Source organism: Callorhinus ursinus, unplaced genomic scaffold, assembly GCF_003265705.2.
Source record: "Callorhinus ursinus isolate GAN/ISIS: 27379988/994484 unplaced genomic scaffold, GSC_fseal_2.0 scaffold51, whole genome shotgun sequence".
Taxonomy (NCBI): Eukaryota; Metazoa; Chordata; class Mammalia; order Carnivora; family Otariidae; genus Callorhinus; species Callorhinus ursinus.
In genome coordinates, this window is record NW_027397113.1 from 3,161,945 (window position 1) to 3,187,601 (window position 25,657).

The 25,657-nt window shown below is 53.0% G+C and overlaps 1 protein-coding gene across 4 annotated transcripts in view; it reads left to right on the forward strand.

Moving 5' to 3' along the window:
* Positions 1 to 25,657, forward strand: part of CPT1A (carnitine palmitoyltransferase 1A) — a 49,523-nt gene that overhangs the window by 14,109 nt on the left and 9,757 nt on the right. Inside the window, exons 1-14 of one of the 4 annotated variants that reach the window (XM_073883371.1) lie at positions 460 to 482; positions 1,354 to 1,507; positions 3,462 to 3,601; positions 7,723 to 7,894; positions 9,428 to 9,529; positions 11,456 to 11,593; positions 12,009 to 12,086; positions 12,773 to 12,880; positions 13,613 to 13,700; positions 16,410 to 16,605; positions 18,808 to 18,996; positions 19,620 to 19,725; positions 22,931 to 23,047; positions 24,411 to 24,575. In XM_073883371.1, the coding sequence (XP_073739472.1) occupies positions 1,367 to 1,507; positions 3,462 to 3,601; positions 7,723 to 7,894; positions 9,428 to 9,529; positions 11,456 to 11,593; positions 12,009 to 12,086; positions 12,773 to 12,880; positions 13,613 to 13,700; positions 16,410 to 16,605; positions 18,808 to 18,996; positions 19,620 to 19,725; positions 22,931 to 23,047; positions 24,411 to 24,575 (1,740 nt within the window). In that variant the 5' untranslated portion in view covers positions 460 to 482; positions 1,354 to 1,366. Of the gene's footprint in view, positions 1 to 459; positions 483 to 783; positions 805 to 1,353; positions 1,508 to 3,461; positions 3,602 to 7,722; positions 7,895 to 9,427; positions 9,530 to 11,455; positions 11,594 to 12,008; positions 12,087 to 12,772; positions 12,881 to 13,612; positions 13,701 to 16,409; positions 16,606 to 18,807; positions 18,997 to 19,619; positions 19,726 to 22,930; positions 23,048 to 24,410; positions 24,576 to 25,657 lie in introns of those variants that run through there. The other 3 variants (XM_073883372.1, XM_025879491.2, XM_025879492.2) reach the window with 3 other exon arrangements.

A 25,657-nucleotide genomic window follows, 5' to 3' on the forward strand; every position in this document is an offset into this window, starting at 1 on the left:
GAAGGAGCCAGTGAATGCAGGCTGCGTGCCTCTCGGGGCCTCTCGTGGGGCGTTTGTTCCAATTAGCTGAAAACTAAGCTAGTTTGGCTTTTGTAACTGGGCATCTTTGAAAGCAGGATACCTGTTGATTTCGGTTGGTCCTCCACCCGCACTCGGTGGGCTTCAGCAGGTAAAAACAGGAGAAATAGTTGGTGATAAGAAAACACACACATGATTTTGGATTTTTGTTACGGTTCTTGGTAGCTTCCCCCCCGCCCCCCGTTAGTTTCCTTTCGATCGTGGGGCGCTCTGGCAGAGTTTAGGAAGAGATGGCTTGGTCCCACGGCTCCAGAAGGTGGCAGAGGGGCCGGCTCTGCTGGAGGAAGGCCGGGAGGTGCTCCAGAGTCCCCAAGGAAGAAGACAGGAGCCAGGGGGAAGGGAACCAGAAGAGACCTGGCTCTGAAGCCGTTGAAAGGAGACACGCTTTCATTCGTTGGGGCAGGGTAGGTAGCCCAGAACCAGCCTGCTTGCAGGAGGGTAAATTCCCCCCTAGTTAATGTTCCACCCCTTGGGTTGTTGACCCAAGTCAGTCACAGCCTCCGAGGAGGAGGAGGGAGACCTGGCTCCGTCCGTAGACACGCATAAACACCCACTCCTGAGGATTCTGTGTGCCTCCTTCTCATGGAGTCTTTTGTGCTGCCTGAGATGGTCTCTCAAGCCAACAGCCACATTGCATCCCAGAGTCCAGAGATAAGGGGTTCAGGGCCATCACGGACTCATCTGTGGACCCTCTGGGTTTCTTCTGTGCCAGCCTCCAGGCAGCTGGTGGGTGGGGATGAGATTGGCAGGTGGTTAAATGGCCACCAGCTTCCTGGGTCAGCTGGGTGTGGCCTGGGCTGCTGGCCTGGAGGGATGGTTCAGTGGGATGGCCAGGGCCGGGGGCCGGGGGTAGGGGTTTCCGTGGGTCTGGACACTGGAGGCTCGGGGATGGAGGTGGTGGTGGGGGGTGCCACTCCTGGACTCCACTGGCCACCCCGGGCCTCCCAGCAGAGGCGACAGTGGGCTGTGCAGTGCTGCGCAGGCGGGGGAGCGGGCGCTGCGGGGGGGGGGGTCTGTGAATGGAATATTAAGTTTGTGAGACGGCTGGGAAAGACTTCATGCAGAACGAATCCCAGGTCTGGGTGAGGGGTTTTCTTTTTTGTTTTTTTGTTTTTTTAAAAATGTTTATTGTTATGTTAATCACCATACATTACATCATTAGTTTTTAATGTAGTGTTCCATGATTCATTGTTTGTGCATGATGGGTGAGGGGTTTCCTAATGTCCAGTGACATGCTGGCTGCGTCACACTCTGCCCTCCTCCACATCCTCCTAGGAGATTGCCGAAGATGGCAGAAGCTCACCAAGCCGTGGCCTTCCAGTTCACGGTCACCCCGGACGGGATCGACCTGCGGCTGAGCCACGAAGCCCTCAAGCAAATCTATCTGTCTGGACTGCATTCCTGGAAAAAGAAGTTCATCAGATTCAAGGTTGGCCAATCCTTGTTTAAATCTGTACAGTGTTCACTTCAGCATCCGAGAACATGTGTAGGCACTGGTGCGGCGGGAGTGTTTGAGTGCTGATCGGCATGCCCGATACTCCCTCGGTACTTAGGAAACGCTTCCGTGTACACACCAGCTCACTGACTTCTCTGAGGCGGACGGGGGCGGTGGCTCCCTCTAGGCAGGGGCGTGGGGGCTCAGAGAGGGTGAGTGACCTGCTCAGAGAAGCAGAGGAAAGACTAGAACCCATGTCTCTGAGTCCAGCACTCTTTACACCTTGTAGAAAAAGGATTGTTTCCCAGCTGTGCGCACGGCAGTGAATTTATCTAACAGATGCCTCCCTGATAAAATAGTCCAATGTTGAAATACATGTGTAAATTCAAGCAGCGTTAACTTCCTATGTTCTCAATTCTGTTTACCTGAAAGCCTGGAAATGTATTCACTGGTTTTAATCAAGCACGAGTCTTGTTCTTTTAACTTATTCGTAATTTAATTTATTTCGAAAATCACGGAAGGGATAAGATGCGTGTTTGGAAAGAATTCAAACGGGATGACCTTTCATCAGGTTACCTGCCCGGGGAATGAGGAAAAACTCCTAACTATTTGTTTTCCAATTTCCTTTTCTGAGGGTGTAGCTCAGAGAAGGGCAGTTGAGAAGGCCCAGGAGCCAGAGTAGGGTGAAAGCGGTCAGTCAGAGAAGGGGGCCGGGCCCCTGGGAACAGGCCTGGCAGGACAGGCTAAGCCCACTGACCACACTGTCCAGAATGTGGCTCTGGGGAGGAGGCGCCACCTACAGGGGGAAGCGCACGTTGTCCCCTGACCTTGCCGGGAGCAGCCCCCCGCCCCGCGCGCGCTCAGATCCGGGAACAGAGAGGCTTGGGTGCAGAGCTGGGGCCGTCAGTCACTGCAAGCCAGTGGAAATGTTCTCTGGTTTTCAAGAGGTTACACAGGACCGCGTGGCTGGCAGCTGGACGGGCTGCAGGGGGAGGCTGGGGTGAGCGGGAGACCTTTTAATCTGGGCCCTTCCTGCCTCCGCTGTAATGTCATGTAATGTAGTACATGTACGTATCTATCTGAGAACACCAGGAGAACCCCCACTTTGTTTAAAATCTTTTTCTCAAAAATAAATAAATAAATAAATAAAATCTCTTTCTCTTACGCTTCTAGACAGTCGGAAACCCAGTGGGAATGGCATGTAGGGATGCAAAGAGCTCCTAAAAGAATTCAGATAAGCTTTGAGAGTTTTCTTAAATCCATTGTCTTGCTCAAATCAATCTCTTGTTAAGATGGCTTTAGTAAGATATATATATATATTTTTTAATTAGAAATGTTGAAACAAACACAGAAATAAAAAGAATAAGGAGCCACAAGGCTCGCCTGGGTTCCAGAATTTTGTTTCATATCTGTCTTCTGCTCCTGCTACTTTTTTGGGGTTTTTAGGGTGGGGAAGTACAGGGGTTTGGCTGAGGGATCGTACAGCAAATTCTCAACGTGCAGTCAGGTCTCCTGAAAATACTTGGGGATTGAGCAGCCTCTTGATTCAGGAGTGGTAGGAGGGGTGGTTTTGGAGCTGGGGGTCTTGGGGCATCCCAGGTGTAGCAGACTGGGGAGAGGACATCATGGTTGGCTCAGTGACGTCCTTAACTCGAGGGTGTCGAGAGTCAGTCTGGGTGGAGCTCGGGAATCAATGTTAAACTCGTGCCTCGGGTGATTCAAATGTCCTGGGGTCACTCTCGGGGTATCTGCTTCAGGGAGGGATTTGGCTCAGAAATAGAGGAAGAGAAGGGGCCGGAGGCTCTGGGGAAGATTTTCTATAGTGGTCACTTAGCCACCATGAACTACAAAGGCCTCCTCCCCCCTGCTGTCATTCCAGTGCCCCCATCACCAGGAGCTGTGGACTTTGTGGGCAGGACAGTACTCATGGTGCATGTTCTGTTTCTAGAATGGCATCATCACTGGTGTGTACCCGGCGAGCCCCTCCAGTTGGCTCATCGTGGTGGTGGGTGTGATGTCAACCATGTATGCCAAGATCGACCCCTCGCTGGGGATAATTGCAAAAATCAATCGAACCCTGGACACGACGTAAGTACTCTTTTTCAAATCTCAAATTGTCTAGGAAGTTAGCGACTTTTGTTGCTGACATTTTTATGTCTTTTCAAATATAATGGCCATCACTGTTCTGATTCCATTTGAAGCTTGGCTATTCTCCTGTAGGCTTTCTTCTGTATTAAGGTCCACAGGGAGTTTGGAGTCCCTCATGGCCCTTTCTCTGAAGACGGCCTTGGTCCTGCGTTGCGCTGGGACTTCATGTCAGGGCCCAAGGTTGTGGTCAGTGTGCTTAGCCTGGCTGCAGGGTCCTCAAAAGGAATTTCTGCTCCAGGAGCTGGTCCTGGGCACGGTCAGCTCTTTGCACTGGGGTCTGTGACCCTGAGAACTGACTGCTCTGGGCAGTCAGCCCCTTAGCTCCTTGTCCGAGTGGCTCAGAACCCCGGTGGGAACCCCAGCACTCTTGAGAGTTTCTGGCTTTTCTAGGAGCTTGAAAATAGGCTCTCTTTCTACCATGATTTTTGGCCTAGAGGAGCCTCTGGGCTGGTATTTTCCTGGAAAGGTGGGCGTGGTGCCTGGGGTCCCACGTGGAATGTGGGCATGCCCTCGAACGCATTTATGGAACCCCTCTGACGTCCTTTCTTCCCTCCAGTCCCAGGGATGGCCCTAACACCCGTGCAGGGTCCCCTGGTGGTCGGACCCCGCACGGCGGTGACCTCGCTTACGAGGGTCTCCGTTACTCTGTGTTTGGCCCTTGCTCTAGAATACTTGTTTTTATTTTCTGATTGGAAAGGATCCCCCAGTACCTCCAAAACCACCGTGGCGGTTCTGTGCCAGACCTTCGATCCTGTTTCTCAGTTCCTTGTTTACCCTGGTCTCTTACTACAGAAATCATGGTCCCGAAGTCCTCAGCCCATAGGTGGGCTTTGGTTTTGGTCCGGGGGTTGCATGGGGAGGCTAGGGCCCCCTGACTTTCCCGGGTTGTGTTTGTGGTGTCGGCAGCTGGCCTAAGCTAAGCAGATGAACTACGGGCCTTTTGATAAAATAGTGCCTTGCTGGTTGTATGGCTTTCATATTGTCCCTTCAGGAAGGACTAAACTGGCAGGGTAGGACTTCAGGTGGAAACCCCCAGCTCATGAGTGAATTCAATTCTGATTACTCTAAAGAAGTAAGACAGCTGTTTTCGCTTAAAGGCGTGAACTTGTATCTCCTGGAGTGGGTGCCCCTTCCTCCCTCTTCCTTCTTGTTCAAAGCCCAGAGTCCAGCCGAGTCGCTCATGGCCTCCAAGCTGCCTCAAGAATGCTGGCCCGTGCCTTTATAAGCGTCTGCAAGACTTCGAATAAAAATTCCATCATTTCAGGGGAAGCGTGCCTGGGCTGGACCCCTGCCAGATTCCCTGCTCTGCCTGGTGCCCAGGGACGCCGAGGCAGGGACCCTGACATTCCCCACACTCCGGGGAAACCTTGCTCCTCTGTCCTTGCGACCCCTGCAGACAGCTGGTCCTCTGCACACTGGGTCATGCTGTTTCTGCGTACTTTTCAGACTCTTGTGGGTTTAACGTGGAGTTTTAATGTACTCTCCACTGTGGGCTCTTAACACTGGATTATATTTAGAAGTGTTGGCTATTTAAAGCCCTTTATAATCTGGGTCTTTATACGATTTGTTTCTTTGTCCCTCTAAACCAATTGCGGTGAACTGGGCCATCCTTGGCCCACATTTAGAAAGACCAGGTTAAGGGTCAACGTCTTCCCAGGCTCGAAGGTCGTTCTGGAATCATCTTTCCGGAGAGCACCTCCGAATGTCTGAGGTGGCTATTTTCACAAACGCAGACGTACTAGGCTGGGTTTGCTCTGTGTCCATCCAGCTCCTGCCACCTCGGAAGGACGGTGCTCTTTAGAAGAAAGCTTTTTTTTTTTTGCTAATGCTTTTCATTGAAGCGCCCGTGTGTATATTATAGAAAAAAAAATCACAACACAAGATTTGACAAGTTATATGGACACAAGTTTTGGAGCAAAAGTATTTTACCTTGAAGATAATTTGTTTCAGTGTTACTTAAATATCAGAAGGCGTTAACTTGGTGGGTTTTAAATACTGGAGGTATCTTTAGGTTATGAGTACATTGGTGGTTTTAATAATTTGAAGCACACTGGGGCGCCTGGGTGGCTCAGTCGTTGGGCGTCTGCCTTCGGCTCAGGTCATGATCCCCGGGTCCTGGGATCGAGCCCCGCATGGGGCTCCCTGCTCGGAGAGAAGCCTGCTTCCCCCCCTCCCACTCCCCCTGCTTGTGTTCCCTCTCTCGCTGTGTCTCTCTCTGTCAAATAAATAAATAAAATCTTAAAAATAATAATAATTTGAAGCACATTGAAATAATTTTAAAAACGAGACATAATTGACATAACGTTTTATTAGTTTTAGGTGTATAACATAGTGATTTGGTAGATGTATGTAGCTCAAACTGATTACAAGTCTAGTTAACTAACATTCATCTCCACATATAGGTACAGAGCTTTTTTTCTTGTGATGAGAACTTTTAAGATCTACTTTCCTAGCAATTTTTAAATATACAATATGGTATTGTTAACTATAGTTACCATGATCCCTAAGACTTTTTTATCTTATAACTGGAAGTTTGTACCTTTTTTTATTTTTTTTTTAAGATTTTATTTTTAAGTAAAATCCCACACCCAACCTGGGGCTGGAACTCACAACCCTGAGATCAAGAGTTACACACCCTACCAACTGAGGCCACCAAGCGCCCCTGGGAGTTTGTACCTTTGGACCACTGTCCCTCCTTTTGCCCATCCCCTGCCTCGGGCAACCACCAGTCCACTCTTTGTATCTAGGAATTTAGATTTTTGTTTCAGATTCCACGTATAAGTGAGATCCTACAGTAGTAGCTGCCTTTCTCTGTCTGACGTATTTTGCTTGGCATAATGCCCCCAAGGTCCATGGTTGTCACAAATGGCAGGATTTCCTTCCTTTTTATGGCTGAATAACATCCTGTGGTATTTATGTAGCACACCTTCATCCATTCACCTGTCGGTGGGCACGTAGGTGGTTTTCATGTCCCGGCTGTTGTGGATGATGCTGAAATGTACATGGGGGTGCGGATATCTCTTCGAGAGAGGGATTTCACGTCCTTCCGATAAATACTCAGAAGTGGAATTGCTGGATCATAGGGTAGTTCTATTTTTAGTTTTTTTGAGGAAGCTCCATCCTGTTCTCCACAGCGGCTGCACCAACAGTGCCCGAAGGTTCCGTATTTTCTGTGTCTTTGCCAACATTTGTTATTTAAGTCCTTTTTATTTTATAACTAGCTTGTGGTTTCCAAAACAGCTAGAACTAAAAACAAAACCACCAAGATTTTTTACAGTCCCATCTTTACCATACGATGTATCTCTTTTCTTAGCAAATGAAAATATTTTCTCTCTTTAAGTTTATCATTTAAATGACCATTTTATGGGGCACTCGGGTAGCTCAGTCGGTTGGGTGTCCAACTCTTGATTTCGGCTCAGGTCATGATCTCAGGGTCCTGGGATCGAGCTCCATCGGGGGCTCTGCATTCAGTGCGGAGTCTGCTTGAGATTCTCTTTCTCCCTCTCCCCCAACCCCTGCTCACGCTAAGTAAATCAAAATCTTAAAAAAAAAATAAATAAATGATTTTATAACATCAGTTTCTCCACAAGTATTCCTGCCTAGATCAAAAACAAGCTCCTTTGATATAAACAGCTTTAATAGTTTTCCCAAATGATCTGAGCGTCTCATGAGTAATGGCGAAATCCAAAGTGATGTTTGAGGAAGAAGAAGGTTCAGGGAGGGAACAGCCCAGATTTGCTGTGAGCACCCAGCTGAGGAGGTGTGGGTGGACCCAGGGCGTGGGTTTCGTCGCGGGCAGGCCACCACCTCACACTTCCCCCGTCCCCGTTCCTAGACCCTGGAGGAAGTTGCGCGTTTTCCCCGAGGACACAGGAGGCTTGGTTTGTCCTGAGGACGGGAGAGTGATGCCTGAACCTTTGAGAGTTGGGCTGGCGCTAAGGGAACCTGGCGTCCCCTCTTGGATTCGGGGCGCCTCACGGCTTGTGTCGAGGGATGGCCGCTCCGGCTGGCAGTGCGTGGCATCCCCGCTAACGTGTGCTCGGCTTGTGTCCTCTCCCTAGCAGCTGCATGTCCAGCCAGACGAAGAACGTGGTCAGCGGCATCCTCTTCGGCACGGGCCTGTGGGTGGCCCTCATCGTCACCATGCGCTACTCCCTCAAGGTGCTGCTATCCTACCACGGCTGGATGTTCGCCCAGCACGGCAAGATGAGCCGCGCCACCAAGATCTGGATGGTAATGACCCCCACTTCACTCTTGGTGCCGAACTGGTGTGGATTTTTTTCTGACCGCTTTATTTGGGGGTGCGCTTGACGTGCAGCAGGCCTCCTCACTGTTTAGCAGTGTGCACGTAGAGGTAAGTATGCACCTGTGAAACCGTGGTCATCATCGGTGCCACCAGCTTAGCTCCCCACCCCCCAGAGCGTCCTCACGTTCCACCCCACTTTGCCTTCGTGGTAAGAGCGCGTAAGTAAGATCTGCCCTCTTAGCAAAGGCTTAGGTGTGCAGGGGTGGCGCTGTCAGGGGCCCCATGCCCCGCGCAGCCGCCACCTCCCTCACCACAATATTCGTCCCTTCCGCGTCTGGCTCGTCTTACGTTCACAGGGTCTCACGTGAGTGGCTTTTACCTTGAAAGGGGTTTCCTCGGGGACCTTTCCCCTTCCACACGTGGTTGGTTGACCTGGGAGCTGCAGGGGCTGATTCACCGTGACTCACAAGTGTGGGCGGAAGAGTATTTTCCTTTAATGGTGTTGGAGAGTTCTGAATGTGGTATATTAGAGTCTGCTGGGTTTGCCATCCAGGTTCTCCTTCAAAGAAAACTGACGCCCGTCCACTTTGGAGCTTTTGTGACCAGCTCGAAGGCGGGCGCTCGGTGGTTTTCCTCGCCGACTGGTCCGACCAGGTCTCCCCGGGTCGCCCCGTGCTTCAGGCCATTCGGCTAGCTCTCCTCGGCTGCAGCCTGGTGTCCCTTGGTTGCCACGTGTGTGGAGGCTTGCCCCAGTGTCCCCCGGGGGCTGCTCATGAGAGGCACCCCGACGCCCGCAGGCCTCACTCCTCCCAGACCGACTTCCTGCGCTCACCTGGCTGGAAGATGGCTGATTTCCAGAGAAGCAGAATCTAGCCCCCAGCAGAGAGTTCCGAGGGGGCGCCTGCCCTGTATGGAATAAGCTAAACGGTGTTCCCTAGGATGGCATATTCCTGGCTCCCGTCCGGCTGAGTCCCAGCTGCCCCACGTGAGCCCGAGGAATTCCTCGGAGGTCTGGTCAGCAAGAGATGACCCGTTGTTAACACCAAGTTTGGATCCTTCCGGATGAAAGCAAGGGCTGAGAGGAGGCAAATGTGTGCCCTCTGCTAGGCGTGAGGGGCCGCGGTGTTGCTGCGTCCTGGGGTTGGCTCCAGGTCCAGGCTTCCCAGTTCAGCCCCCGCCCTGCCCCTTGCCAGGGCTTGGAGCCCGTCCCAAAGCCCAGAGCCTCGCAGAGGTAGCCGAGTGGATCTTGGCCCCCATGCAGATGCGCAGTCAGCCGGCAACCTCAGGGTGCCCACCTTGGCCGGGGCATCTTGAAGCATCCGTCAGACTTGGGCTGGTTTTTGGTTGGGGTCACCTGTTTGTTGGCAAAGGCCTGTGAGGTATCGGGGCAGAAAACACCGGAGACGATGCGAAGCCCAGAAAAGCAGTAAAGAGTCGGCAGGTCGAGAACTGGCTTCCCATCTTTAACATGGTCCCCCGTTTTAAACCGCACCTTTTTTTTTTTTTTTTTTTTCCTTAAGAGTGTGGTCAAGATCTTTTCGGGCCGAAAACCCATGTTGTACAGCTTCCAGACATCACTGCCACGCCTGCCGGTCCCGGCTGTCAAGGACACCGTGAACAGGGTAGGTGTGGCCTCGAGCTCCCTGGGACAACCCCTCTGAGCTGCCGGGCGTCCGGGGGTTAGGGCTGGCGGTTGGCTGGATTAGGTCTCAGCCGTGTGCTCGTCCGGCTATTGTCCGAGATCTCTTCCTTACGTACGTAAGGTCCTTATCAGTACGTACGAGGTGTTTTTTTCAAAGGCATCACGTTTGATAGCTTTGCAAATTCTTTTTAAAGAGCTTTGTTGTGATATAATTCACATACCGTACAGTTCCCTCAAAGCGTCCAATTCAACCGTCTTTGGTACGTTACTACGTTACTTGCCTGGTCGTTTTAAATTGCGGTGTATATGTATATAACATGAAAATGACCGCTTTAACCTTTAAGCCATGCAGTTGTGTGGCACTGAGTACGGTCTTATTGCGCGGCCTCCGCCACGGTCTAGTTCCAGAACTTTCCATCACCCAAACCCCACACACGTCTGCTGGTGGGGCCGGCCTCTGCTTCACCTGTGGAGGAACAGCTGGGCTGGATCGCACAGCACAGGCGTTCCCACCGAAGCCAGCGAGGGCTTCAGTTTCTGCCTGTCCCGTGGACCCATTTTAGAACCTTGGCTTTTGAATCCCGGCCTAGTTATTTCGTCCCCCTTGGCCTTTTCAAGTTCCCTCTCTGCTGTCTCGAGCCCTCCCTCACCTGCGGCATGGCAGACAGGAGCCCCGCCCCGCGGGAGCGTGGCCACGCCACCTGCGGCTCTGGGTCCGTGAGTGGGGCCCGCCTGCTGGTGCCCGGTGCCCGACTCAAGCTGCCTCAGAGTGGTCACATTCCACTCATGCGCGTCTCACTTTGAGTAAACTTGAAAACTTGAACAGCTGTTCGGTTTCAGGAGTGGCACCCTCCCTGTAAACATTCAAGGAGGGGTCCTAGAGATCTCCCTGGGGCCCCAAAGCTGTTTTCACGGCAGACAGAACTTGGCGGATGGACACGCTTCCTAATAAACCGAGGGCCTTACTTTCTAGAAGTTTGCTCATGTATATAGCGACAGCTGCTGCTGATGGTCTCGAAACCCCATCACATCTGTGACCGGCCACCTGGGTGCTCTCACTTCAGGTTGGGGCTGCTCAAAGTCAGGGGGCCCCTACAACCCTGTACCTGGAGACCTGGCCTTGACCCCGGGCTTGGCCTTCCCCGTCCCATCGTTCTGGCTCCTGCTTCCTGCTACCCAGTGTCCCGACCTCGTCCCCAGCATGTTCCCGGCACTGTCCTGAGTCCCTGTCGAGTGGGTGGGACTAGGGCTTTCATTAAGGGCCGAATGATGGATAAAGACATGAGATGTCCTTGTCGGCCGAACCGTGATCCTGTCGCTCCGGAAGTCGCTCCGGTGAGCTCGTAGTGACGCTTGTCTGGAGAACTAGAAGGCCAGTAGAGGGACGAAGGAGTGTGATGGTGTCACTGCTGCTGAGGGAAAGCCATGCGGCTAACTCGTGTGAGGACCCGCAAAACCAGCTTGGGGGAGTTGTTCTTTTTTTTTTTAAGATTTTATTTTTAAGGGGAGCCTGGGTGGCTCAGTCAGTTAAGCGACTGACTCTTGGTTCCGGCTCAGAGTTGTGAGATCAAGCCCCACATCATGCTCTCTGCTGAGTGTGGAGCCTGCTTGGGATTCTCTGTCCCCCTCACCCCGCCCCCCCGACTTGTTCGCCCTCTCTCTCTAAAATAAATAAATCAACCTTTAAAAAAAAAGATTTTTATTTTTAAGTACTCTCCTTGCCCAACGTGGGGCTCGAACTCTTGACCCCAAGATCAAGAGTTGCACACTCCTCAGACTGAGCCGGCCAGGCATCCCTACTTGGGGAAGATTTTTAAATCTTTGAAATAGGTTTATATCTTTTCTAAGGCGCAGATGAGGGGCCTGTGTGTTTTAACTTGGCGTGTGTGCTTTGTGTTGACCCTAGTATCTAGAATCGGTGAAGCCTCTAATGAAGGAATCCGACTTTAAACGGATGACGGTTCTGGCAGAAGATTTTGCGGTCAGCCTTGGACCCAAATTGCAGTGGTATCTGAAGTTAAAATCCTGGTGGGCTACTAACTATGTAAGTATACATACTCACCATCTGTCTTGGCGGAAATGCATTCACGTGCACATACTAGTCTGTGCCACCAGCCAGCCGGGCCTTCCCGTGTGTGGGGGGTGAGAGGAGCCACTTGGCGGGTGATAACGAACTGGGGTGTGAAAGAGGGAGGTATTCAGCGTGACCAGACGGAACCAGAAGCTGGGGCTGGCAGTGGGCGTGGTTGCGGGGCGGGCAGGTGCGTTGTGTTTAAATCAGGCGCCGGCTGCACGGGTGTGTTGAACTCACACTAGCACTTAGGCTCCCACACGTGCCGTGGCGTGTGTGACACTTACACACGCGTGCCACAGAGCAGTCACTCTTCCCCTTGAGGCCCCGCCAGCCCGTGTGGCTCCCGCTAAGCTCACCAGCGCTCTGTCCTTTCGGCACCCTGCAGGTGAGCGACTGGTGGGAGGAGTACATCTACCTTCGAGGGCGAGGGCCGCTGATGGTGAACAGCAACTACTATGCCATGGTGAGTGCCCTGGGCGGGCTCAGCGGGCGTCACCATGGGTCCGCCGGCCGCCCGGGAAGCTCCTGCCCCTGCTCCCGCTGACCCAGGCGTCCTGCCGGGGCCCAGGACCTGCTTGCCAGGCCTGAAAGCTGCGTGGCCGTCCTTTTGTGTTTGCCGCGAGCCGCTTGGAGAAATTAGGACCGCCAAAATACTCTCGAGGCTGTCGGTGGCCCCTCGCTGCAGGGCCCCTCTCCCTGTCATTACAGCTGGGCACTGTGTTGTGATGCCGCGGTGGCGTGCGGGCCCGTGTCCCTGCCACCCCCAGAGCTTGGCGACAGGCGGCCGCGGCTCCCCGCTGCCCTAGGACGCCAGGTGGTTCTTGTCTTTCGAGGCATCGATGGCCTGGGAGGGCATTTCCCGTTGTTTTGTTAGAAACGCCACAGTTTGGGTTCTGGTAACCGGTATTTAATAAATGGCCGGTCTCAGTCTTTGTCCATTTTCTTTCTGTTCTTCACTTTTATTTCCTCATAAGACACAAAGCTGCCCAAGTGTAGGAAATGCAGTTTTAATTTCTTTTCTATCAGAGCAGGTGTGATTTAACACAGATGGAAGTATTTTAACCGTGCGGCAGTGCCCTCCCGTGTATTTCAGTTCGCGTGGCTTTTCCCACGGACGTTCTGTCTGCCGACACGTGTTTACCTTTTCAGGATTTGCTGTACATCCTGCCGACCCAGATCCAAGCAGCGAGAGCGGGCAACGCTATCCACGCCATCCTGCTCTACAGACGAAGGCTGGACCGGGAGGAGATCAAGCCGGTATACAAACACTGCTCTGTGAACAGTTCTTTTTAAATGGCTTCGTTGGCTTAGTGGACGCGGCTGAGGCACAGTTTGATAGGTCCTGTGATATTTGTCTTACGTACCCCTGAAACCATCACTGCAGTCCAGGGAGTGAACACATCTGTCACCCCCAGAAGTTTGCTTGTGCCTTCTGTCCCTCTGGATCACTTGTACTTTCCAAAGCTTTGTGCAAATGAAATCATACAGTAGGTTCTCTCTCTCTCTCTCTGGTCTAGCTTCTTTCACTCTGCATAATTACTTTGAGATTTCATTCTCCCTGTGTATTCTAAAGGGATATACATCTCTTGTACTTCATCCCGTAATCCCTGCCGGAAGAAGCTCTTGTTTACTTTTGAAGGAAAACAGTTGAGCTGGTGAATTATTCAAGAAGAACAAGACATTTCTTTCTTAGATATCCCTTTGGTTGAAGTGTCAGTTTGTAAACGGTCTGTGGTGTAAATGTCCATTGAGAAATGATCAATGAGAAGGCGTTACTTGGGCAGGAAGGGTGCGGGGCGCTGAGCCCAGGTCCGGCTCGGCGAGTATTGCCGTAAGGTCGGCGGCCCAGGGAAGAGCTGCTCTCCACAGTTTGGAAGAGATGAAATCAAGCACTGTGTGCACAGAAAACAAATCCAGTGTTTCGTTTGCTCCTTACCCCTTCCCCACCCCCCCTAGGAATTTTTTGTTTGAAACGTTTTTTTGTTGCAGATTTTTCTGTTGGGATCCACAGTTCCGCTCTGCTCTGCTCAGTGGGAGCGAATGTTTAATACTTCGCGGATCCCAGGAGAGGAGACGGGTGAGTGGGGCTCCTTTGGGAAGCATTTTTGCTCCTTACGCGCCGCGGATGGATGTGGCGGACGGGCAGCACACGTATTTATGCTGACCCCTCCTGAGAGTGTGAGATTTTAGGCTCAGGAATATTCCTTCTGTTAAGTTTCCTTGGTCTTTCTTAGGGCATGTGACTTATCTTCAGACTTCAGTTTCTCTTTGGTCAAAGGCTGTCTCCCAGGGTGTTTTTCCCAGGTCTGGTTAGGAATATTCCTTTTCTTCATCTGGCTTTCTAGGGAGTTTTGCTCTGGCTCACATGCAGGGTTCCTGTGTGATGCATGCTGGCTTGTGCTCAGGAGGCTGAGCTTGTGATCTAGCAGCTCACTTGGAGCAGCCTGACCTGGGACAGCTGATCCCCAGCCCCGACCCTCGCAGAATGCCGGGCAGCCATGTAATCGGAGCCAGGACACCCTCGAGAATGAAAGGGAGAGACATGCCATCACCTGGGACTGTCCCAGGCCAGCCAGGGCTCAGACTGGGCCACCCATGAGCCTCCGGATGGCCGTGCAGGTAGCAAATACTGGCCACTTGCAACTGAGAAACTGGACCCCATCTGAGACCTCATGGTGGGCTGTTAAAATGAACCCACTGCCGGTTGGTTTGTTTGTTTGTTTGTTTTAACCCACTGCTGCTTTCGAAGCTGATTGTATACAGAGTCCCAAGCTGATCTGGCTTTTGGGGGGTGTCGTTATAGCTGGGTACCTCTAGACTATGAGCCCCGGGCAGGAACTTGTCCTGTGGTGGTAGGCATGGGGGTCCTCGGACACAAAAGCTGGCCTCTGGGTGGGCTTCCGTAAGCGGATTCAAGCCTTTTTCCGTTCTGGGACCTAGAGGCTTTCTGAAGACTCCAGCAATGCACTCAGTACTTCCACCGTGTGGAGTGTTTCTGGCTTGAAAGCCAACCTTTGTCTCTCTTACACTCTGGAGTCCAGTGATCTGTGGCCAGATTTTTGTGAAAATGGATGAGTTGACAAAAAGCAGTTTTGGGACAGTTGGGACAGTAATAGCATTCTTAAAATTTTTGTTTTTATTTTGTAAAAGATTTATTTATTTATTTGAGAGAGAGAGAGAGAGAGAGAGAGAGCGAGCGAGCAGGGTGGGAGGAGCAGAGGGGCTGAGAAAATCTAAAGCAGACTCCCCGCTGAGCATGGAGCCCGACACGGGGCTCAACCCTGAGATCATGACCTAAGCCGAAACCAAGAGTCAGATGCTCAAATGATTGAGCCACCCAGGTGCCCCAGTGATAGCGCTTTTAAAAGTGATTTTAATAAAGTGTCATACAGTTTCTCTTATCTGTGGTTTTGCGTTCCGTGGTCTCAGTTACCCACAACCAACCAGCCACGGTGTGGAAGCTGATGATCCCCCATAACATCAGCCTCACCCTGTGTCACACCTACATGACTCATCTCACATCATCACGAAAAGAAGGGCCAGGATGAGGTATTTTGAGAGAAACCACGTCCACGTAACCTTTATTAGCATGCGTTATTATAATTGTTCTACTTATTTTTTATTGTCGTTATTCTATACGTAGTTTATAAATTAAACTCTATCGTACGTACGTAGACTAGAAAAAACATTAGTATGTCTGGGGTTTGGTACGCTCCACGGCCTCGGGCATCCGTGGGGGTTTTGGAACACGTCCCCCTGGGATCGGGGGCTGCTGTACTTTCTCTGCCGGGGTCTTGTGCATCATCTGTTAGAGTTATTCCTAAGTCCTTTATTGTTTTTGTTGTTTTAAGTGTATTTTTGAGTTGTTGGCTACTGACTATATTAGTTTCTAGGGCCATTGTAACAAAACACCACAGCCTGCATGGCTGAAACGGACACTCACTGTCCCCAGTCCTGGAGGCCAAAGCCCGAGATGCAGGCGCGGGCAGGGCGGGGTCCCCGTGAAGCCTCTGTCCTCATGTGTGGACGGCCGTGCTCTCCCTGGGTCCTCATGGGGCCGTCCCTCCGTGTGAGTCTGTGCCCTCATCTTTTCCTATAAGTACCCCTGTCATGTGGGATTGAGGTCCATCTTAATCACCATGTGTTAACCTAATTACCTGTTTAAAGGCCCTGCCTCCAAATATAGTCACATCTGAGGGTAGGTCCTCAGCATCTGAGTGGGAGGGGCTCAGTTTGGCCCAGAACTCAAGGGGAGAGGAACGCAAATGATTTTAGACCCTGAGTGTCTACCCAGCTGTGTTCTCAGTAATGTAAAACAGCTGGTGGTTGGTGGGGTCGGTTGGATTTTCTGGGGTTAATCGTGGCTCCGTGAGAGGCCCGTGTTCCCAATCCCAGTATCTTGTTGATTCTTGTTTCTTAGTGTACCGAGCTGGCCAGGACCTGGTGTGGCGTGGAACGGAAGTGGTTGTAGTGTGCATCTTATTTCTGACTTTGAAGTGAAGGCTTGAAGGGCGCGTTTGCTTAGTTTTCTGGTAGAAACCCTTGAGCAGGCTTAAGTCATTGGCCCAAGATGATGCGTCCAGTGAGTGGCTGAGTGGAGCTGAGACAAAGTCAAACCTCTCAACTCTGATCTGTACCGAGTCCTCTACAGACTCTTGAGAAGTGGACGGACGAGCTGCGTGGAGGGGCGCGGGGGGAGGGGTTGGGACCACTGGACAGTTGGGCCAGGGGGTACGTTCTCAGCCTCCCCTAACGTCCCGCCTCTGGATTCTCTGTCCTGCCGCAGACACCATCCAGCACATACGGGACAGCAAGCACATCGCCGTGTTCCACAAGGGGCGCTTCTTCAAGGTCTGGCTCTACCACGATGGCAGGCTGTTGACGCCCCGGGAGATCGAGCAGCAGATGCAGAGGATTCTGGACGACCCGTCGGAGCCTCAGCCTGGGGAGGCAAAGCTGGCGGCCCTCACCGCGGGAGAAAGGTGTGCGGCTCCTCGGTGACATGGGTCATGCCCCGGGGGCTCTGGGGGCCTGTGCTTCTCTTCCCTACCCAGGGACCCAGCTGGAGGATGGGCGTGGGGGGGGGGGACTGGAGCCTGGGGTCTAAGCCCCGCCCCCGCTGATGGGCCACCTTGGCTGTGTGCGAGGCAGGCCTGTGTCGGCTGGGTACCAGAGCTCATGACAGACGGGAGTTAGGCTCTGTCACGGGGCTCTGGGCCCATTTACTTTAGGGCACAGAACAAGTTGAAACCAAGGCCTCTGTGTCAGGGATGAATTTCTTGCCACGTTTCAAGATCATTCAGAGGCTTTTGTTTCCGTGAGGAATTAGCTGGTAAGGCCAGAGCTGGCTTCTCCGCCTCGGCTCTGTGTGCACTGGGCCACGTAAACCTTTGTTCTGGCGGGGTGTTGTCGGGGGCTCGGGAGGATGCTGAGCAGCATCCCTGGCCGCCGTTGACAGCCACCCCATTGTGACCAACAGAATTGTCCAGACGTTGCCCACTGTCGCGGGGGGGCAGTATCGTCCCCGGTTCGGCACCCGAGTTACCGCAGTGTGGCATCTGTTAGGGCAGCTTAGGAGCAAGGTGGTGAGGGCCCTCTCAGAGGAGAGGAGAAGGTCCGGGCCCACAGAGGGTGGCAGGGGCGTCTGGGGAGCAGACCGCACACTCCAGGCTGGGAACGGCAGAGTGGGTCAGGGCCGCCAGAATGCAGAGAGGGTCCCGTGGGCCCGACTACGTTGGGGCTTGATTCGGGCATTAAAGGGGCTACCCGAAGGCCCCGAGCAGATTTACGAGATTATTCTGCTCCGGGGGCTTCTCAGGCAGTGAGGGCTGGAACGGGCAGTGTGAGCTGGAGGGGAGGCTCGGTCCCAGAAGCCCAGGAATATCGGGCCATCGCTGGGGCTTCACCGGGGCTGGAAGGAACCGCGGAGGGCAATGCATCCTGGGGAGCGAGCTCCCTCCCCGTGTGCTCATGAGCATCAGTGGTGGGTGGGCACGAAGTGCCGGGGAGGAGTGAGCTTGTCTGGGACCACCTGCCCCACAGGACAGGGCTCTGGGCACCTGGCCCTGATGCTCCCCTGTCTCACCGCCTGGAGCCCTTCTCATAGACGCCAAGTGTATACATGGGCGTCTCATCCCCCCGAGCACTTCTCGCAGACGCCGAGTGTATACATGGGCGTCTCCCTCCTCCCTGAGCAATTCTCGTAGACGCCGAGTGTATACATGGGCGTCTCCCCCCGCTCCGAGCACTTCTCGGAGACGCCGAGTGTATGTGCTGGCCTGTCACCTTCCTGTCCCCTCACGCAGCACCAGCTGCGTAGTAGCCACCCTTGTCCCTGTGGCTCCTGGCAGACAGTGAAGACAGAGGTCCCGGCTAGGTGTGTGTGTGGGGGCCGCGGTGTTGACGGGGGCGTTGGCACCACGGGCTGCCTCGGCAGAGTGCTCAGGGAGAGAACAGGAGACAGGCGAGATGGCCCTGATCTGGAAGGGTGGGTGGGGCGAAGGACCAGAGGAGGGCCCGAGTGCAGGGTCCCGGCGCAATCAAAGGAGCCACGGCTGGGACAGCTCTCAGGAAGTGGGTGTCACGTCAGCTCCTTGTATCCCACGGAAGGTGGGGCAAAGAGAATCCGCTTAGTTGGACTCCCAGGGCTTCCCCTTATCCCCCGGACGTCCTGTGGTCGTTAGTAGCGTGGACCTGGTCGGGACAGCTTGGGTTTGAAGCTCTCCCTGCCACAAAGTAGCCGTGACCACATTTCTGTGCCTCAGTTTCTCCCTCTGAAAGACGGGAGTGGTAGTGTTGGTCAGTGAGCTGGCACGTGGGCAAGGGCTGGAGCAGAGCCGGGCAGGAGGGAATGTGCTCACATGCACTGGCCAGAACATCTTCAGGATGGACCCTGGCACGGGTGTGGGGAGCCCCGTCTCGGGGCCACCGCCCCCAGGTCGCTGCGCTCAAAGTGTGCATTCCTGTGGCCCATCCAGCGTTGAGCGACCAGAGGTACACGCCGTCCCTGTGCTCTGCTCTGGAGCGCCTGCCGACGGATGGTGCTGACCCGCTGCAGACAGACAGAGTCCTAAATACGCAGTTTCCCTTAAATTCCTACAAAACTGTGAAAGACGTCATCATTTTGAACATCATATATAAGATGTCCCCACATTCCTGTAGGTTTGACTCTAACCTTGTTTCAGAGTACCCTGGGCCAAGTGTCGCCAAGCCTATTTTGGGCGTGGGAAAAACAAGCAGTCCCTCGATGCCGTGGAAAAGGCAGCGTTCTTCGTGACGCTCGATGAAACAGAGCAAGGGTACAGGAAGGAAGACCCGGATGCGTCCATGGACAGCTATGCCAAGTCTCTCCTACACGGCAGGTGTTTTGACAGGTAACACGGCTGTGTCTCTACCCTGAAGGAATAAGGCTCACAGAGAAACATAACTTTGGTTCTCTTTTCTGCGCGCGTGCGCACACACACCCCTCAAGCAGCAGACTTGAGATTTTTCCCTCTCCGTGCCCGACCACCTCCGATCGGAGGCGCTGGTCAGAGGAGTGGCAGCCGGCGCCTGGAATCCAGGCAGGAGAAGGTGGTGGACGGGGCTGAGCTGGGTATCGGCTCTGGCTTACTCCCTGAGCTCGTGACTGACCCGGAGCCTCCCTTCCCTGGTCTGCGGAGCGGTCCTGCCTGCCCGGCAGGTGGGGGTGAGGCTCGGCCCAGGGTGGGGGTGTGTGGACGCATGGCCTCCCGGCTCCCTGCGCTTGCCTTGTGGGTCCCTTCATGTTAGAATAACACACTCTGTTCTGCTTATCTTTGTGTCTGATAACGGAGAAGTGACTAATCTAAGTTCTCTGTGTGCTCTTATTATCACTCTGCGGAGATTTATGAGTGTCGGCCCGCTGTTTGGGGAGTGGGGACAGAGGAGCCCATCCTGAGTAAGACAAGTACGTGGTTTTCGTTTGACTTGGTCTTTTTAAACACTTAAGTCCCGTGAACGTTTCTTTTCCATGTAGGTGGTTCGATAAGTCTTTCACGTTCATTGTCTTCAAAAACGGGAAGATAGGCATGAACGCTGAGCACTCCTGGGCCGATGCGCCCATTGTCGCACACCTGTGGGAGGTGAGTGGTGGCAGCTTTGACGTGAGTGTGGGAATTGCTGTTGCAAATCCAGACCCCAGACTACGTTTCACTGTGTGATACCCGTCTGATCATAGAAGGTTTCTTACCGCACGGCGGCACTTCATGTAACATTAATTAGTTGAACGAAAGGCCTTTGTGTCTTCATTTCCTACAACATAGTTTCCATAAATAGAAACACATTTAATGCCATCTCCAGGTCGAACCGAAGTAATGGAATGGCAGTGGGCTCTCGTGCGAGGACTCCAGGGCAGAGCTAAAGCAAAACCATTTCTTCTTTGCTGTGTTTTCGAGATTTTTCCCATGTGCCAAGTGTTAGGCACTAGAAGCAAGCATATTAAAATCCTGGTTGATAAAAATGCAACCACATCATTTAATTCTCAAAATTACCAAGTTATTTAAAAACCGCCAAACCCCTATCATCCGGTCCCTCTACCCAGCTTGTTAAAATGCAATGTTGGATCGACCCTGCCACTTTTTTAAATTTTAAAAAATCCATTTCTCCCTGAGCTGTTGGAACTGTCTTTGTGTTTGGCACGAACAAGTGAAGGAAGGTTGGGCTTTCTGAACTCATCCGCCACGGTTCTTGTTTGAAGAAATTTCTAAACTCCGGGATTGTCAACAGTGGACCTGATCCAGAAATTTCTGTATTATCTTGATTTGATGAAACTCAAGGGTAACTTTCTGTGAAAGCAACAAGGCCCTTTGAAATTTCACCCTGAATGCTCAGCCTGTACTTTGCAGTCTTCTGCTGCTCTAGTAAATGGAGTGAATAACGTGACCTAAATTTGTTGCATCTGTGGGAGCCACATCCCTGGGCCCGCAGGCTGAGGACCCCACTGTCCTTCACAGGGTGTGGAGCTCGGTCGAGGACCTGAAATGATGAAATCGTAGTGAACTTGTAAAGACATCTTAACGCCTGACCTCGGTTTTTTTTCTTTTCTCTCTCTCTCTCTCTCTCTCTCTCTCTCTCTCTTTTTAAATTTCTGTGAAGGCTTTGAATCTCAATGTTTATTTTTAAAATATTCTATCCATTTTTGCCCTAGAGTCACACAAATCCTAGAGCATGTCCTGCTGTCTCTTGCAGGGCCTTGGCACACACCCCCTCCTCTGCCCAGAACACCCTTTTCCTGGCCACGGGCCCCGTCAGGCCTCAGCTTGACCACACTCCCTCCAGGCCCCTCCTCTGCCTTCTCCCAGTCCTGGGTTAGGAGCGCCTGATACCCACTCCAAGACTTCTCTTGACCGTCTTAAACCTGGTTGGGGCTTTGGCAAAAGCTAACCTGCTGTTCCTTCAGCCAAGTGAGGTCTTCAATGTGGGGAAAAAGCATAAACAGGGAAAACAAAGCATTGCTTAAGAGTCTTTAAGATAGCGGTATGGTCCCAAGATGCGACCATATGATAAAAGCAGTCAAGTCTCAGAAGGGTCTTCGCCACCGCCCGTCTGCTGATGCGGTGAAGATCCAGCCACCTTCGGCCCCTGGACAGAGCAGCTAGACACGGGGTCTGTCTACACAGCGGAGTCGTCCAGGCTTGCTGCCCCTGTTCCAAGGTTGTCCTGAGTGACAGCTTTTCTAGGTGAAGGAGACAGAACCCGAGCCACAGGCAGTCGGGACGACACAGGGTGACTTACCAGGTGGAGAAATCTGCACATTGACAAGGCCAGGCTTCTATTTTAAGTGCGCTGGAGGAGATAAGGGTGAAGGGATTGCGTTGTGAGCCCAAGGTGATCACTCCTGTTCCTGGCAGCTGGCAGAATGGCCTGAGGCTCCAGGGACGCGGGCCCAGGAGCTCCCCAGAGGGATGGGAACTGACCTGCTCTCTGTCACAGAGCCCCGGGCCAAATTAAAACGGGAGCTGGTCTGTTCATGGCGAGCCAGTCAGGAATAAATCTGGTCAGAGCTGGATCCTGTTTGCTGCCGACGTATTTCTGAAGCTTCAGTGTGTTGGACTCTCTGGGGGCTTTGATGCAGAGCGGCTCAGACACAAATAGGCTGGCTCCTTCGCTTGCTTAGATCTCATGGACGCTGACCACACGCGCACACGTGGCCGCCTCCACGCGCCCCCACGCTGGAGCCCCCGACCCCTTACCATCCGGCAGGACCACCACCCGGACTTGGGTGTGGTTTTGTTTTTTTGTGGGGTTTTTTTTTTTGGCCTCCGCCACTGGGATATAAGCTCCCTGAGTGCGGGGATTCCTTTTTTTTAAAAAAGCTTTTTATTATTATTTACAGAGATATAATTGATAAATGACATACCATAAAATTCATTTTAAAGTACACAATTTGCTGGGTTTGGGGTATTTACTAGGTGGTCGGTCATATCACCATCACCAGCATCTAATTTTAGGGCATTTTCATACCCCCCACACCCCCGGGGCAACCACACATCTACTTTCTGTCTCTCTGACTGGGTTCTGGCTAGTGCATGGGTTGTTCCACATTCTGACGACCCTAAACACTGCCCCTGGGAAGCACTCGTGCACAGGTCTTATGTGAGTGCATGTTTTCATCTCTCGCGAGTGTGTACCCTGGAGCGGACTGAGTGGGTCAGGTGGCCACGTTTAACGTCTTGAGGAAAGGCAGAAATTCTGGTCTGCTTTGTTCACTGTTCTCTCACCGGTGCTCAGAGGGGTGCTGGCTCATAGTAGCTGCTCAGTAAATACAGCTGAATACGTTGGTGTGGGTGTCCTCGTGGGGGGGTGCAAAAGAATGTCACAGCTGTGCCCGGGGCCTGGCTCACGGGGAGTGGGAACTGGGGGCACGGCTTCCCCCCCCCCGGCTCGGCCCCCTCATTTACACAGTGGGAATAACGGGGCCTGCCTTCCAGACTTGGGGGGCGGGTGACACCCAGCGGGCCCCCGGGACCTGGAAGCAGGCTCCGCATGTGCTGGAGTCTTGGCTGAGCTGCTCACCAGCCCACAAGCCGGGCAGCCTCCCCACATCCGGTTTTCTCCCCTCTAAAATGGAAATAAGAACTTTCACGTTAGGTGACTATGCAGAGGGTGTCAGGTGCGAAGAAGCACACTACTAGCAGGCCCCGGGAGTCGCTCCTGCTAAGTCTTCATTACACCTCCGCGAGGAGCAAGGATCTGTCTCCTCTGGAGGTTGTGTCAAAGATGCTTGAGGTAGCACTGTTGACCATCGTCTTCTCTGACCTGACGCGTGTGTCTTTTTGTTTGCGACAGTATGTCCTGGCCACGGACTCATTTCAGCTGGGCTACGCAGAGGATGGGCACTGCAAGGGCGACCCCAACCCGAATATTCCGTACCCCACACGGCTGCAATGGGACATCCCGGAGGAAGTGAGTCCAAACAACCTTGCGTGGGGGATGAGCGTGAACGGTCACAGCCCGATTGCCCCCGCGTACTTGCTGCGCGTGCACCGGCTCAGCGGGAGGCACGGACACTGACCTGTGTCCGCACAGGGGCCGCGGAGCTGCTTGCTACAGTTCCTGCTGTCTCAGGGGCCCCAGGAAACGGTTCTGCTTCAAGTTTTGGCGAAGATTGTCGGCGAGATTTCCAGCTCAGATTTGGCTGGACATCACAGTGAAAAAGTGGAAAAACAAAGTCACTTCCTTTAGAGTGGAAATACTCTGAGATCACTAACTTATCATTTCTGTCTCTCTTAACGATTTTCATACACAGGCCGTTCAGTAAAAGGAAGCGTTTTGAGGAAGGAAGTTTAGGGTTGGAAATACCACATTCCTGCATATCTGATCCAAGCAGTCACTCCTGAGGCCCGAGGAGTGATTCTCGAAGTAGAAAATGCCACGCTTGGGGCTACCGTGTCAGCCAGGCCTTCTGTCCTGCATCCCCAGGGGACCAGTGTGCACAGCTCAGAGGTGTTGCCACTGCCAAGGCACGTGGGCTGAGGGTCCCTGTACCTGACCAAGTCGGTCACCATGGATTCCAAATTTTTCTATAGATTTAACTTTTCGAGCAGTTGTGGTTGCCCAGCACAATTGGGCAGGAAGTCCAGAGAGACCCCTCCTACCCGCCTCCCCCCACCCAGCACACACACGTTCCCACCGCTGACGTGGGGTTCAGCGTTAGTTAGCATTGCGCGTTCTTGGCATTTGGACGGCCGTACGGTGACCTGTATCCATGTACAGCCTCACACAGAACAGTTTCACTGCCCCAGATCTGGGCGCTGCCTGTCCCTCCCTGCCCCCCATGCCCCAGCACCCAGGGATCTTCTCAGGGTCACCACAGTTTACCTCGTCCAGAATGTCCCATTCTCGGAATCCTGTTGAACGTGGCCTCTTCAGACCGGCTTGTTTCCCTTAGTCGCGTGCATTTCAGGTTCCTCCACGTTCTCTCGTGGCCTGGGAACTCCTCTCCATGGCGTGGTCGTACCACAGCCCGCTTGTTTTTTAAAATTGGGTCCTGGGTCGCCACAGTGGATTTCACAATACTAAACAAAGCGTACTGTGCGGAATGCCCTGTGGGGTCACGCTCAGACCAAGCCTTCCTCCTGCTCAGGTCACCGCAGCACTCCTGGGCAAGTGGGGGGCCCTGTTGCTCCCGGACTGTGGCTCTGGGAAGAACCGGGAAGAAGACGGGATGTGTGTGTTTCCAAGCAACAGCTCTGTCAGCGGCACGGAAATCTCGCCTCTTCAGGGTATGTCACCGGCCAGTGACACCTCTTTTCCCTTTTTCCTCCAGTGTCAAGAGGTGATAGAGACTTCCCTGAACAGTGCCAACATTCTGGCAAATGACGTGGATTTCCACTCTTTCCCGTTCCACACCTTTGGTAAAGGGCTGATCAAGAAGTGCCGGACGAGCCCGGATGCCTTCGTCCAGCTTGCTCTCCAGCTGGCACATTACCAGGTACGAGCCCGGGGTTTTGTCACGAGCCCTCGGGGTTCTGAGCATGTGCCCGGAGCCACTTGCCCCGGGGGTGGGGAAGGCCGGACGCCTGTCCCGGCGGGCAGCGGCTGAGACACAGCCTGCTCATAGCCCTGCTCATAGTCCTGCCGTGGTCCAGGCCTTCTGCCACAGGCGGGGTGGGACATGTGCTGAGCAGAACCCCTCTTGGCGGGGGTGGGGCGAGTCAAGAAAAGACACAGATGCAGGACAGCAAAAGAGGTGATGTTAAAGTCAGAGAAACCGAGATGGGTAGGCCCAAATCGTACTTCCAGGTGCCTCTACGGTAGTTCTTAACAAAGATGATCAAATCACGAAGCTTTCTTTTCCCATGTAACATACTCACTGGAGTGCACACACGCGGAGCCATTGGACAGAAGAGCGGCCATCGTAGGAGCTCTTTGTCCGACAGAGATAGGGGACTGACAAATACAGTAACTAGATCGAGGAATTGGGTCTTAGAATTACTAAGCTTGAGATTAAAAATTGCTGAGCAGACTTGGCACGTAAATACGCAGTGTTCGGCCAACAGAAGGAGGTGCCATCTCAGATACAGAGAAGATTTTCGTAAAAGAACACCAGGTTCCGTGGTAATACATTTGCAGATCTCAAAACGATTATTTTCTGCAGCGACAGAAGTTAGCAAAGCTGACCCGAGACGAGTAAGAAGCCAGGAGGAGGTCAATCCCCATGATGAAAGTCAGAAGTTAGAGCGGCGCCCGCCAACATGAACCTGCTTAGAAGCAGCTTCGTTGCTTGGATGAGTGTAGGGTTCCAGAGGCTTCCGAAAGTGAGGGGCTGCCCGGTTGACGCCCAGAGCCAGCTTCATTTTGGGTGTGATCGGGAGCTGCATAGAGCCACCCCAGTGGTACGGAGTGCCTTGCAGGAGCTCTGAGGATGAGCGAGGGGGCCTTTTCATCTCTGCCTCACGCACAAGGAGGTGAGCTCCCTTGCCTGAGACCCACAACTCACAGTGGCATGGCTCAGCTTGGATCTAGGCAGGCTGGTTCTAGAACCCGTGTCTTAATTGGAGGGATGGTGCGAAA